Source organism: Lycorma delicatula, chromosome 1 (genome assembly GCF_047948215.1).
Source record: "Lycorma delicatula isolate Av1 chromosome 1, ASM4794821v1, whole genome shotgun sequence".
In the NCBI taxonomy this organism is placed as follows: domain Eukaryota; kingdom Metazoa; phylum Arthropoda; class Insecta; order Hemiptera; family Fulgoridae; genus Lycorma; species Lycorma delicatula.
The window spans coordinates 354521264-354536057 of NC_134455.1; the positions used below are offsets into that span (position 1 = coordinate 354521264).

At 31.9% G+C, this 14794-nt stretch overlaps 1 protein-coding gene across 1 annotated transcript in view; it reads left to right on the forward strand.

The window, feature by feature from the left end:
• Positions 1-14794, forward strand: part of LOC142334470 (uncharacterized) — a 712180-nt gene that overhangs the window by 481621 nt on the left and 215765 nt on the right. Inside the window, exons 81-83 of the mRNA XM_075382526.1 lie at positions 2607-2777; positions 7803-7982; positions 10786-10953. Of these exons, the coding sequence (XP_075238641.1) occupies positions 2607-2777; positions 7803-7982; positions 10786-10953 (519 nt within the window). The remainder of the gene's footprint in view (positions 1-2606; positions 2778-7802; positions 7983-10785; positions 10954-14794) is intronic.

The following is a 14794-nucleotide window of genomic DNA, read 5'->3' on the forward strand; positions in this document are numbered from 1 at the left end:
TAATTCAAACTAAAAAAAAGGGTTGGTTGGATTTTTTAAGCTGAAAGAAAAAAGATTTTATGCTAACGAAAAACAACCATTTCCAATTATTGACTTGTTCTATTATAAACTAGATGTGATTAAATATTTTACATCGTTACATATGATGATTAAAAAAATGTACAGAGAACATATTTAAAAAATGTCCTCATTCACTGATATGCATATCACTTAGAGAGCTGGCAACAACAATATGGTGACCTAATTGATATTAAAATGAAAATAATGTTATTGCAGGAGTCATATTGACATCATAATTAATGAGTATAAAGTGTAAAAGTATAATATTCACATGTTATTAAGTTTACACGTTGATAGCAATCTGCCCATAAAAAATAAATATTGTATTTATATATATATATTTTTTATAAAATAACAAATTTACAGACTAATACAAAATCCTACTAAGATCTAATATTCAGATTAAAAGCTAATTTATATACACTATTCTTTAAGGGAGCTGCCATCGTGTAGTTATAGTGAAAACTTTTTATTAATGACAATAAGTTGAAAAAATTAATAGATTGATTTTTTTTTTTAAATGTATATATTTATGACAAATGATGGCTTTTGCCCATACTTCTTGCTAATATTACTAGTAAACTTGAAAGAAATTTAGTATAAATTGCTTATTAGTTGCTTGGTTAGAAGAATTTTACAATTTTTTCCAAGAATAGAAAATATATGCAGTGAAACCCTTTTTGATTATCTAAGTACTGATTAAGTGAGGTAATGTAAGAACTGAAAAAAAAAAATTATCTGATGAGAATATGTAACTGTAACACACACTACAGAACTTTTCTTTAAAAATTAAGGATAATTAAGGAGTCATTAAATGTTTATGTTTAAAGTAGCATAAAAGTTAGTAAAGAAGAATTTTTTTTAGCAATTATTTAACCTGTTTTAAGAGGAAAATTAATATGGGTGTGCAGGCAGTTAAAGGTCATTCCTTCAGTGCATTTCATTATTTACAGTAATTAATTTATTGATACACTTTATAAATTGTAAAATGTTGATTCTTGTCAAATAAGTACTGTTTTCTACTTAAATTAAAACTTATTCACTGTAATTAATCATCATTGAAAATTCTAACGTCAGAGCCAAAACTATGGAAACCAAGGGATTTGATGTATATATATATTTTTTTGTAAGCTATATACATAACACAAGGGTGGGGTGAAAAGTTCAGGGCCTGGATAAGAAAAGAACATTTTTCTGGATGCATTTTGATTTGTTTTTTAACATAGTCACCATTAAGATCTATTCACTTAGCCCAGTATTCCACAAGAGTGCTTATGTCAGTTTGGTACATTGATTTATCAAACTCCCTAAAATAACCATGTACGGTGGCAATAACTTCATTATTGGTCAAAATCTCTTCTCTCAAACCCATTTTTTTAGGTTATGAAACAAATTTGTTTCATGACCTAAATAGTAGTAACTTGGAGCCAGATCAGTCTCGTCAACCATCACAAATTGATGTTAAGATTCCTCTGGATTGCACTGAAAGAGCTTGAGACAATCACTTGAAATGTTTTTTTCAGCGGTGTTTTTGGTCGGGTGAGAGGAAACATGGCATCACAGTACATAGCACACAGCTTGTTCATGCAAAATATTGTGCCTACATCAAGTAGAGACTCTGCTAACTTGTTAACTGTCACTCATCGATCTGTCAAAATGATCTTATGCACTTTTTCTGACGTTTCTGGCGTAGTCACTTCAGAACAGCATCCACTGCATGGTTCATCACTAGTTCGTGCTTGACCCATTTTAAAATCTGCGACCCAGTAGACTTTAAAATACATTATTAAAGTATTCATTAGACAAATTAAGTGTGAACACCATCTATTTGTGAGATCTGAAACTTTTCACCCCATCCTCAAATTATGTTCAGGAATCAAGATGTTAACATTAAACTTGTTATGCAGATAGTTAAAAGCTCTTGATTTAAAGCAGTTTGAACAAGTTAAACTGCACTACTGTATCTCGGGTAGAGAGAAGACACTACACATGCTGACATATTGCTACTATGATAATTGTGTCAAAAAAAGCAAGGATTCTATAACAAAAAAAAATGTTACTTTATGATATTGTACATTACAAGGTAATTTGCTTTCTGTAACTTTTTTTTGTAATTTCAGTGTGAAAAATTTTATTTTATAAGTTTTAAGTTTATAAATTAATGCTTCACAAAAAATGTATAAAGATGTACTATTTTCAATTTAAGTTTCTTAACATATTCTGTAAAAATAAATTTCCTGTATATATTATATGTTGGTGTACATTGCTCATATAAATTTTATATAATTTAAAAGAATAAAACATATTCTTATAAAAGAACAAAAAGTTTTATGCATCTAACCTATTTAAAAATTATTAACTGAGTTCTAATAAAAATTCATATTTTTTTGGGGTACATACATTTAGTTGTAAAATATTTAAACAACAAAAAATTAACATTTTCTGACAGTTAACGCTAAAAGATTTTTAAATAATTTATATTAAAAATTTTATTTTATTAATAAATATTTGTTTTTTTTTACATGATTTTGACATTCTTTTTTTAGATTCTGGTCAAACCAGGTATCTACAAAAAAATTGAACGCTCTGCTTATCGTAAACGTAAACGTGCTGTAGATTGGTGTGAAGAAACCCTTGAATATTCAAAATCAGAATGTATACCAAGTATACAGAAACTCTTCTATATTCACAGTTTTGACGAACAGATCGGTAAACATGTAAGAACTTGTGTTTTAATGTCTTTATATTTAATTAATTTCTATACTTAAACGACCTATAATAATAATATTTTTTTTTAATGTTTACTTTATGTTTTATTTAAATGTAAGGGCTCTATACATTTTCACTTCTGATGATCCTATCAGTCATTTTCCTTAGATTTAAATGTAAGAAGAGCTAAACTGCACTACTGTATCTTGAGTAGAGAGAAGACACTACACATGCTGACATATTGCTACTATGGCAGTTGTGTCAAAAAAAGCAAGGATTCTGTAAAAAAAATTCTACTTAATGATATTGTATATTACAAGATGCAAATTGGACAAGATGTATGAGCATTGACTTCTAAGGTCAATGCCTATACATCTTAATAATAAAAAAAAATTATTGTTCATTTAACAATGTAACTTTTTGATATATTCAAAGTCAAAATAAGTTTAAATTTAACACAGATGAAAAAAAATTATTATTTTTTTTTGTATTTTACGGGCATGGACTGCTAAGGTCATTCACCCTCGTCACATTCTTAAAAAGAGGTTAGTATCACCATCAGGGTCGTCATATGTAAGGGTGTAAAGGGCCCTTACATTTTATTTAAAAGCACAAACTACACAAAAACATTAAGACACAACAACAAAAAACAACACTTATGGGGTGTAAAGGGCCCCGATCTTAAAATTTGAGATAAAATTCTCAAAGAACATGAAAGTAAAAATATAAGTCTATACAATACCATTATCTCCTTCTACCTGTCTCATTTATTTATTAATTTAGCACCCTTTGGGGTGACCAGAACCACTGTTAAGCAGTCACCCCAGGATGCCGTGGCAGTTGACTTCCCCCTATAAACCGTCTCATAGGACGTAACCCATCGGGGTCCTCCCAGCGTCATAAGAGCAATCTGACCACTTGTTCAGGAAGGCCAAACAGCCCCTCAGTGGGGAGGCTACCCTTCCTGCTCCAGACCTACTTGGATACAGGCATGCATTGCGCTTACCCATAGCCTCGTGCCCTCAGTCTACCCTTAAGGGTCCCCCATGCCATCATTGGACACACCCCGACTCACTGCTCTTGAATGCAGACGAGCCAGGGTGGCCTAGACAAGAGGGCTACCTCCTGTCACTATATATGCCACGCTTCGAGACTCCCTTATATATATAAAACTACCTCTTAGAGTTTGTTTAACACAACTTTAAATTTTCCACTTTTATAGACTTCAAGCACTGGCGTGTAAATAAGCAACTATCTTTTCTTCATTTCCATTACCTAAATCAACAGCATTTCTTAGTAGGAACCTCTTTCTGAGGTCCTCATATATGGTACATTCTTCTATTAGATGCTTAATTGTAAGTGTTTTATTACAAACACTGCACATTGGTCTCTCTTCGACGGTTAACAAATATGAATTTGTTATTCACGTGTGACTGATTCTAAGTCTGGTCACGCCACTTGTTCTCAGCGAGTCAACTTCATGTCGCTTTTCCATTTATACGAAGTAGTTTTTATTGAGTTTAATTTTGTATTTAAACTTCTCCAATCAGAATTCCACTTGTTTCTTATTATGTTAGTCAGACAGTTTTTAACATCTGCCACCCTTACAGGAATTGTATCCAAAACGTCGCAGACTGTTGCTTTTCTGGGAGCTTCGTCTGCGCTTTCATTACCTTCAATACCAGGATGCCCTGGAGTCCATACAAATACACATCGCTGTCCTCGTTGATTTAGATCATATAAAATGGACAGGATGTTTGCAATTAGGACATCCATAATGTTCTTGTTCTGAATTGTAACAATTGCTCTTAGGGAATCGGAACATATTAGCACTTTTTCTTCGCAATAGTGTTCTGTGTACCGAAGAGCTTGCTGTACGGCAGTAAGTTCTGCCGTATCTGGCATATCTGCAGCTTTCTGTTTTGGAGATTTATCTTCAGGAGGCTGTACTACTATCTTTGGCTTAACTGCTTCGTTACTGCTGAAAGACTTCATTTTGTTTTCGATGATCCTTTCAATTAAGCCAGCCAAAGTGGGCACAAGTTTGTTAATAATTTGAGTCTCATCAACAGCAACTGGAGCAGGAGCAGGAACAGCAACCCCAGCCTGAGTATAGGTTGTTGTTGCTCTAAGTTTGCGGGCATTTACTATCTTCTTTACTTTGAAGTAGCTGACTTTTTGTAGGGTTTTTACTTCCTGCACAGCTACCTCATCTTTGTAGACAGGACTGTTCCTGGATCTACAAGAATGCTGTTCTCTGCAATTAATACATGTAGGAGGCTCCTTACATGGCTCTCCTTCATGTACCTCATCACCGCACACGCATATTTGCGGTCTTTCACACCTAACAGCAGTGTGGCCAAAGAATTGGCATTTGAAACATCTCATTGGCTGTGGGACAAATGCCCACACATCCAATCGATGAATTCCCGCTCTTATCTTCTACGGCAAAGTTGGCCGGTTAAAAGTGAGAACATGAGGGGACACTAGAGGCGGATCTTGGAGCACTGAGCCCCCACAATGTGGTTGCGATGATGCTCCGTAATCTGAGTAGCTGGAAAAGTGTAGCCCGATTCGTTGGCAACATTCTCAGGACCAAAACGGTTGACCTGGATAGTCCTGAAAATTAGGTAGCACCTAATCAGGCTTGTATAGGAGGACTCGACCTGAAGTAATGTGTTAAGCGGTTCCAGGTCAAGTCCTGGTAGAAAGGGAGGTGGTTTCAGTTGGTAGTCTGCTGATAGTGATTGGATAATACCATCAGTGGAAATCCGACACTCCATGCGTAAATGCATTTCCATCTCCCTCCGCAAAAAAAAAGAATTATTAAATATTATTAGGTAGGTATAGATTAATAAAATTATTTGATCTACTTAAACACTGAAATAGACACTTGAGTGATTTTTATAAATGATTTTTTATTACATCTGAGATAAACCAAAGCCAACATATCTAATAAACCCTACACCAACATATCATAAATATACCTTAGTTCATTAATATACATAATACATGTTATACACACAATATTTGTGTATACTTATTGCAATTATCTACACTTTTTTTTGAGAAATATACTGAATGAATACTTTTTTAATTAAAATAATTGTTCATTATTAAATCTAATGTGTCTACCGTTTGATAACTGAAGTTTACTGTAAAATATTGTACTTGTAATAGACGAACTGCAATCAGGTGATCTGTCGTAAATTAAAAAATTATAAAAGTAATATTTATTGTTTGTGTAATTTCCATGGATTTCTGTATTACTGACTGATAAATGATAAATTACATAATTCTATCCAAGGATTGTATAATTTACTATTGCTGCTAACTTGCTGGAGCTGACTAAATTGAAAATGCCTCGATAAACAAAATAGACAATAGTTAGTTATTGACTGATTTGTTCTAAGTATGTATGATTGAAATGATGATTATTATTATTAATTAAAAACTCAAAAGACTTAGTATCTCCTTCAATACTTAAAATTTTATTGTATTTATTATACAATAATTATTAAAACCTCAATTAGAGTTATTTATTAGATCCCTTGTTATAGCCTCTTAAATAATCTATGTTATACCATCATAAATTATATAATTTATCAATTTAATGCTTTGAGATTGTGGAAAATCATTAACTACTTTACACTATAGTACTAGAAAAAGTGACCAAAGGCTTCTGAGAAACCCATAAGTAAAATTTTTTGGATATTTAACATAGTTATTTCAGATCAAGTCCTAAAGTCTATTTCAGTGTTCTGCTTTCTGTTATTTAAAAAAAATACCGATAATATCAGTGTTAACCAATTTATTCTATAACTTTCAAATTTACCCAGTAAAACAGAATTCAGTTACATAGAATCAAATGCTTTTAATAAATCTATCACCTCTTTTTGTGCTGTACATGCATTATTTAAAAATTAAGGTCAACCAATGTGGTTGTGGTTGATTTTCCTTTCTGAATCCATGTTGATAATCTAAATAGCTTTATATGTTTAAAAAAATAAACTAGCTGTAATAATTTTTTTTGATATTGGCCAATAGGTATTAACCTTGTTAATATATCTTTTTCTATGAAGCGATCTGTCACTTGATCTTGAGAAGATGCCAGGAAATATACTGTAGATTAATGATTCTAAATTAAATGAAGAAGAACCAATTGCAATTTTCATTCCTTGTACAGGAGCTGTTTCCTCATGCTTCATTCCAGTCACAAGTACTTTTCTACTAAATTGATTAATAACTGCTTCTTTGTCTGTGCTAATTATAAATATGGATTAGTAAAATGCACTTATTTATTTTTTAACCATAATAATATAATAAATTACAATTACAATTATCTATTACAATAACTCATATTGTAATTATATTAAAATATAATTACATCATATTGTATTACAATTTGAGTAATATTGTTATACAATATTATGAGTAATATTGTATTACAATATTACTCATGTTGTAAAATTACTCATATGTTTGTTAGTAAGACCAGCATTACTAAAGAATTCTGCAAATTTTTCACCCACTATTGAAGTAACTATTACCTTTATTACTATCTGATTTTAAATTAATATATCAAAATATTTTGTTAAATTTATAATATTTAGATAATTGTTACTAATTTTAAATTAACTTAAATCTATTCCAAGTGCTTTCCTGTATTTAATGCCTAATAACTTAAACTTCCTAATAAATTCATCTCTAACTTTTTTTAAATAACTTCCTAACTTAATTCTTTTATAGAAGTTGCATTAATCTTCCATAGCATATTTTAATTTTAAAACAGCTTTACGTGGATTATGCAAATTATAATTTCTGATAACAAAAGGACAAGTGGCATTTATGTGTTATGAAAATCTTATAAAATATATTCCATTTATCAACAACAGAACTTGCTCGATAGGCTACAATTTACATAGGCAAGGCTTTTTTATTTTTTTTTTAAGTATTAAAATCTACTTTTTTAGAATGCATTTTTGTATCCAATACTAATAAAACCAAGCTATTTCTTTATATTTTTATTTCAGATTTTAGATCATCATTTATCTCTAGAAGATGTTGTAAAATTAGCCAGAGATACATGGGAGAAAGTGCGACGATGGTCTACTGAACTACCAACCTCAGTTGATGAAATGAAGGAAGATTGCATTTATGCTCTGCAGAAAATGGGAATGGTAGATTTAATTAATGATGATATCATCAAAAAGGTAAACTTTTTTTATTAAAACATTTATTTATATTCCTTATGTGCATATTTTTATTTTCTGTAACATGCTAATGCATTTCCAGTAATATTAGATATATAGAGTGTCCCATACAAAATGAAACCTATCAATCAGCTTTCTGTAAAATTTGAATTGGCTACACTTCACTGTATTCTACTGAAATACACTTGTTAGGGACAACATTTCTAATCTCAGCAACTGCTGAATGTGATGAATCATCACATAAATGTTATCTAAGAAGCACACTAGAATATTAACAGAACTGCTTGAATCATGAAAAATCCACTATCAGTTGTTGCTTGATCCTTTCCTATGTAAGGGTTACAGGCAATAAACAAATCAGCTAATCTAGTTTGCACTCAGCTAATCTTCAAAAAGCATATGATTTGGTGTGATTATACAAACTTGGAACACTATTTGAAGCTCGGGTGATAGAAGGATATTTTACTATTGTTATCTATAAGATCAAATGTGTAATAGATACAGAATTGATATGGAAATAATCTATGCAAAACAATCTCTGAAAAAGTTTTTCTTTGTCAGTTGTGTTTGGGGTACACAATCACAAAATTAATTTAATTTATGAATTTTTCATGATCAAATAACCCTGTTAATTACATTGATCATTTGTTAATTAAATTGATAATCTGCCTGATTTTATGTTATAAAACCTTTAATATAGGCTCTTTCATTTTCAGCACAAAAAGCACTTGCACTTACAGCAGCAGTACTTTCTTGACTCCTTGAATTTCTTTTGAGAATTGGTGTTTCAATATCAAGTAAAGAAAATTCTCTGGAGATTTTTTAATCAAATGATGAATTATGCTTTTGTTTGGCCGATTATGCACATGATTAATATCGCAAAGTGCATGATACATAGCTGTAACTGATTCCATATTTTGATAATAAATCATTATGATTTGTAAATGTTGTTGGAGCATGTAGCTCTCCATGATGATTTGTCATAAACTATTGAAAACAAATGATGCCTGAAAAATTAAAAAAAAAATCAACATTGCCTCCACAATGTGCCAATTTTTTGCACTCAATTTGAAAGACCCATTACATTTGTTTTTCAATCTTTAATTGGTATTTCAGATTCTATACCTAGTCTAGTTTCAGCTTTTTTACATATTCACTAGTGTTTAATGATAACATTTTTCTTTTTTATTTACTATCTCGTGTTTTTTTTTGCAATGAATTCTTTGTATCCATCATATAGGTTTTTAGTTTTTTAAGGTGTTACTTTGTTACTTTCACAGAAAAATATTTCAGAGGTTCAGACTAAAAAGCTAGTTAATTCTTTATCACTTAGTTATACTAAGTAGTGTTATAATTCTATTGTCCATACTCTGTTGATGTAGGAGATGCATGAGAACGGCAGAAGGAATTCTATTTCGCAAGTATACAAGTAAAAAGAAAAGATGTAAAATAATATTTTTTTGAGTAAAATAACTTTATAAAAATTTATATCATACATTTAAAATAGTAACTAAGATTAAAAGTCATTTGTAGCTACTGTTAACGTATGAAAATGGCTATTTGAATACAGTAATGGTCTAATAAAATACATATTTTAATCATTATTTTTAAAGTAGCAAAAGTTATTTCCCACTTTAATAACAGTAATATAACCTCTTTTGGTTAATTTACATATTGCATAATTATCCCTGGGTGAGGATGTTGGGAATGACTTTGCCAGGCCCAGCATTCCTGCCTGGGTGGCTTGAGCTGACGGCACCTCCTGGGGCTGTGTTTATGTTTAAATGCAGTTCTGGCTCTGGGAGGCAGAGTAAAAGAAAGATATGAAAAAAAACCTCTGTTTGTCACAAACACAATCATCAACATGCTCAACCAACAAGTAGTGACATACTTGCGTCGTTGCCCACCTTTGTCATGGACGTCTGTTCGCCCTTCTTTAAATTTCCTACACCATTTTGTACACTACCATGAGTCATAAAGTATTCACCATAAACTAGGGTCATTCTGCGATGGAGTTCAGCAGCACTTCATCCTTCTGCTTGCAGAAAACATATCACACTTCACTAATCACACTTTGATGGGAGCATCGTTCGTAGCGGCCATGTTCAATTGCCCATAGCTCACCTCAGACTGATTTAATGGAACCGGCAATGGCAGAGGTTGTGGTGGGATGGTGGTCCAATCACACGATTTGCAGACTGGCCCCGACCTATCTCTTGTTTACTTAGATGCATGGTTGAAAAAAAAAACAGCCCTCACATATCAACACTTTCTTGTGTTTAGTTTTTCAAGTTTAGAAATATGTTTTACAAAAAAAAAAAAAAGTTGAAATTTTTCATTTTAAAACAGATTTAATCTTAAAGAAATTAATTTTTTTATTAAGAAGGAAAATTTTTGTACAAAAGAATTATGTAGTTGTTAGTAATAGAGCAGGTAATACAACATGAACTTTCTAAAAGAACAAGGTGATCAGCATTTATGATGATGCTAACAGTGAAATATTAATTCTTCTGTGGGAAAATTTATGTGTGTTTAGGAAGTAATTTCTATTCATTTTATCTGTCCAGTTGATTAAAGCAATCACTTTTATTTGTAAGTAGCAGAAACTCTGTTAGGTAGATTTTTTACCCTGAACTGATACCATGTTTTTTAAATGTGTTCCATTCAATTCTGTATTTAGATTTCTAAATATCAAAGTTTTTATCTTGTAAAACAAATTAGCTATAAATTTTTTGTGTATAATTTTTATTTATTATTATTTTTTAATTGTACTATGGAATGTTTTTATTTTTTGTAAACACAGTTGGCTGCAAAAAATCTATCTTGTGAACAAGTCATTGACAAAGGAGAGAAGGCAGTGAGAAATGCTACTAATTGGTGTGACAGGCTTTCTGGTGATACTGAACATTGTATTTTAAATTTAAAAAAACTGGCCTTAATTGGTGCTCTTACTGGCGATGTAATTGATTACGTAAGTTTCACAAACTCAAATTTTTGTTACATTTTAATAATGAAAATATTTTAAATTCAAATTAACTATATTAGAAAAAATACTTATCAATTTATTTCTAAATCTTACCACTTAACAGTAGAATCTTTAAAATTTATCAGAATGATTTTTTTTTTAATAAATTGTGCAACGAAACATAGTTTCCATTATTTGCATCATTTTTACTTAAATGCACATAAGATGAGATAGTCTCTAGCCAACTCTATATTAGAGTTATGGCCATTTCTTATAATAAGACTTTACTTGATGATGTAATATATTATTATGAAAGAATCAGTGATAATGCTTTATTATGAACCTGAGTCAGTTACCAGTAGTTAATCAATTTTGAAGTGAATAAAAAGTTATTTACCATTGAATACAATAATCATGTGATTCTCAATCTTACTAAAGGCAGAATGACTGCATATTATCAGTTACAACTTTATTGGCAAACATTGCTATTTTACCATTTATATAGTTTGGCTCCTCACCCTTAAACTATGAATTGAAAGATAGATTAAACTCAAAAAAACTATTTACAAAAATTGTTTAACATCTAAATCCAAATAGCCATTGTGATTGTTGAACTGTCATCAGCAGATACTGCAGAAAATATGTAATACAAATAACACTGTTAATAATGATGATAATAATAATAAATAAGAAAAAAAGATGATGATAAAAAATATTAATTGATGAACAGTGTATATGAAATGGTGAAACATGTATATGCCCTGTCAGTAACATTGAAATAACAAATTGTATTGACTTATTGTATCTGATTTCTTCAAGTAAAATTATTTAATGATATATATTTGTACACATACTTCAAATTAAAATTGATACTCTGATGATGAGGATGATATTAATGAAAACATCAAGGAAAATAATTAAACAAAATAAGTAATCCTAAAAAGGAAAAAAGTATTTGTTGTTATTGTATAAGAATGTATAGTGCTGCAGGATGAAATAAGATAAATTGTTCACACTTACAAATGCCTTTGGAGTATAAAATGGACAGGATGTTTGCAATTAGGACATCCATAATGTTCTTGTTCCGAATTGTAACAATTGCACTTAGGGAATCGGAGCATATTAGCACTCTCTCTTCGCAATAGTATTCTGTGTACCGAAGAGCTTGCTGAATGGCAGTAAGTTCTGTCGTATAGACACTGACCATATCTGGCAGTTTCCAAAAGTGGGCTTCTCCATTTACATATATGAAGCATCCAACACCATGTTCGGTTTTAGAACCGTCAGTATAAATTCTAATATATTCTTCGTAGTTACTGACGGTTGCTAAAAATTCCTGCTGGATGATCATTGCTGGGTTCTTTTTTATTTCTTCCTGAGAGAGATTCAACCTTGTACAGGGTTATCATAAAAGAATAGTGTGGTTTCAGTAATTCATAAGAAGATTGTAGGGAAATTTCTAGATGTTATATTGGTATCCCTGAAAGCCTCCAACCCAAAACTTTGATTTCAGCAGTTGTAACCACAACGTCAGTTCTTGTATTGTTGTTGCGGTGAGTTTAGTGAGTTACTATGTTCTCGGATAAAGACAAAGCAAAGTGTGTTTTATTGATGGTTGAATTAAAATTCGTAAATTTAGTTCAACGTGCGTTTCGACGTGAATTCGGAAGAGATCCACCACACAAAAATAACATAACTCGTTGGTTCAAACAATTCGAAGAAACTGGATCAGTTAAGAAACAGAAATCAACCGGCAGACCAAGTGTACCAGACGAAACGGTTGAACTAATTAGACGATCGGCAATTAGAAATCCTGGGAAGTCCATCCCCCGTCGAAGCGTCGAATTAGGTATTCCAAAATCAACAGTTCACAAAGTTTTACATAAAAAACTGAAATTACACGCTTATAAAATCCAGATACTGCAGCAATTGAAACCCGATGATGGTGTAAAACTTTATAATTTCGCGGTTGAAATGTCGGACAGAATAAGTGAAAACGAATCATTTTAGATGATATAATTTTTACAGACGAAGCTACATTCCATGTGAATGGATGTGTTAACAGACACAATTCAAGAATATGGGGCTCGAAAACCCACACGCAATTATCGAGAAACAACGCGATTCGCGTAAAGTTAATGTTTGGTGTGGTGTGATGAAAAATCGTGCAATAGGGCCTTTCTTCTTTGCTGAAAAAACAATTAATGGAGTTGTGTATCTTGACATGTTACCCAATTATTGCTTTCCTCAGCTGGATGAACTCGAAAACATTCATCAACTTCATTTCCAACAAGATGGTGCTCCCCCGCACTTCAATGCATTGGTCACGGACGCTTTGAACGAAAAATTTGGAGATCGATGGATAGGCCGGCAAGGACCCATACTTTGGCCTCCAAGGAGTCCAGACCTGACACCTTGCGACTTTTTCTTGTGGGGGTACATCAAAAGCTTTGTTTATACACAAAAAATTCGCGACCTAAACCACTTAAATAGGATTAATGAAGCAATGACAACCATTAACGAAGAAATGTTAACTAATGTTTGGAGAGAAGTTGAGTATCGTTTGGATATTTGTCAAGCGACTAAGGACGCACATATTGAAATTTATTAATTATGTAAAAATAATGTTAGAGACGACAAATTTGAAAAATAAAAAACATAAACTGTAAGTAATTCTGTTTTAATTTAAACCATGTTCAAAACCGCACCATTCTTTTATGATAATCCTGTATTTACCACTGGCAAGAGCCATGGCGGTATTTCTCTCACAGAAATTGCTAATGTATCTGGAGTAGGTAGCACGATGTTCGTATAATGCAGCCAAATGATAGTTGCCAAAACATTTGTTATTTATATGGGCAGGAAAAGCCCATATATTTGCTGCATATCTTAGCAAAAGGATCTCTCTTCTATAATGTATTGGCATTATTCCAACTTCGGACATTAGACTAGTCGCCGGACTTCTGCGGAGAGCGCCTGTCGCATATCTTATTCCGCTATTATGAATTACGTCTAACTTTCTTAAATGCGACTTCCTAGCGAATGAATATACAATACATCCGTAGCCTAGTTCCGATTGTACCAATGCTTTATATAATCTCAATAATATTTCTTTATCTGAGCCCCAATTGATGTTCGATAAACATTTTATAATGTTTAGGGCTTTTTTACATCTACCACTGAAGTCCTGTATATGTAATCCCCACTTAAGGGATTTATCCCATACCAGACCTAAAGAACTCATGTTGTCCTTATATTGTATTGGATTGTTGCCAATTGTCAAAATAGGACTTTGGTGAGGAATTCTCTTCCTACAGAAGTGTACACAGCACGTTTTTTTCTGGTGAAAATTGGAATCCATTATTCCTTGTAACTTCATTTAGAGCGTTAATCGCTCATTGTAATTTGTATTTCACAAGAGGAGTCTTGTTGCTTACATACACAATGCCAAATCATAAACATAAACACTTTTGCTGATTTGTACTGGAATGGCTAATATCAATTTATTAATGGCGATCGTAAACAAGGTACCGCTCAACGGCGAACCTTGTGGTAAGCCATTTTCCAAGCTTTCTTCAGATGAATATTCATTGTTGACGCGTACTTGGAAAGTACGGTCGTTCATATAGTTGCTGAGTAAGACTGGCAGATTGCCACGAATGCCCCATTCATGTATCTGGAGCATTACTCCATGTCGCCAGGGCATATCGAAAGCCTTCTGTAGATCAAAGAAGACTCCGACACAATGTTTCCTTGTAATAAAGCTTTTGTATATAATGTTCTCTAAGTTGATCATTTGATCGGTGGTAGAATGGTATTGTCGAGAACCTGCTTGATATGGTGATAT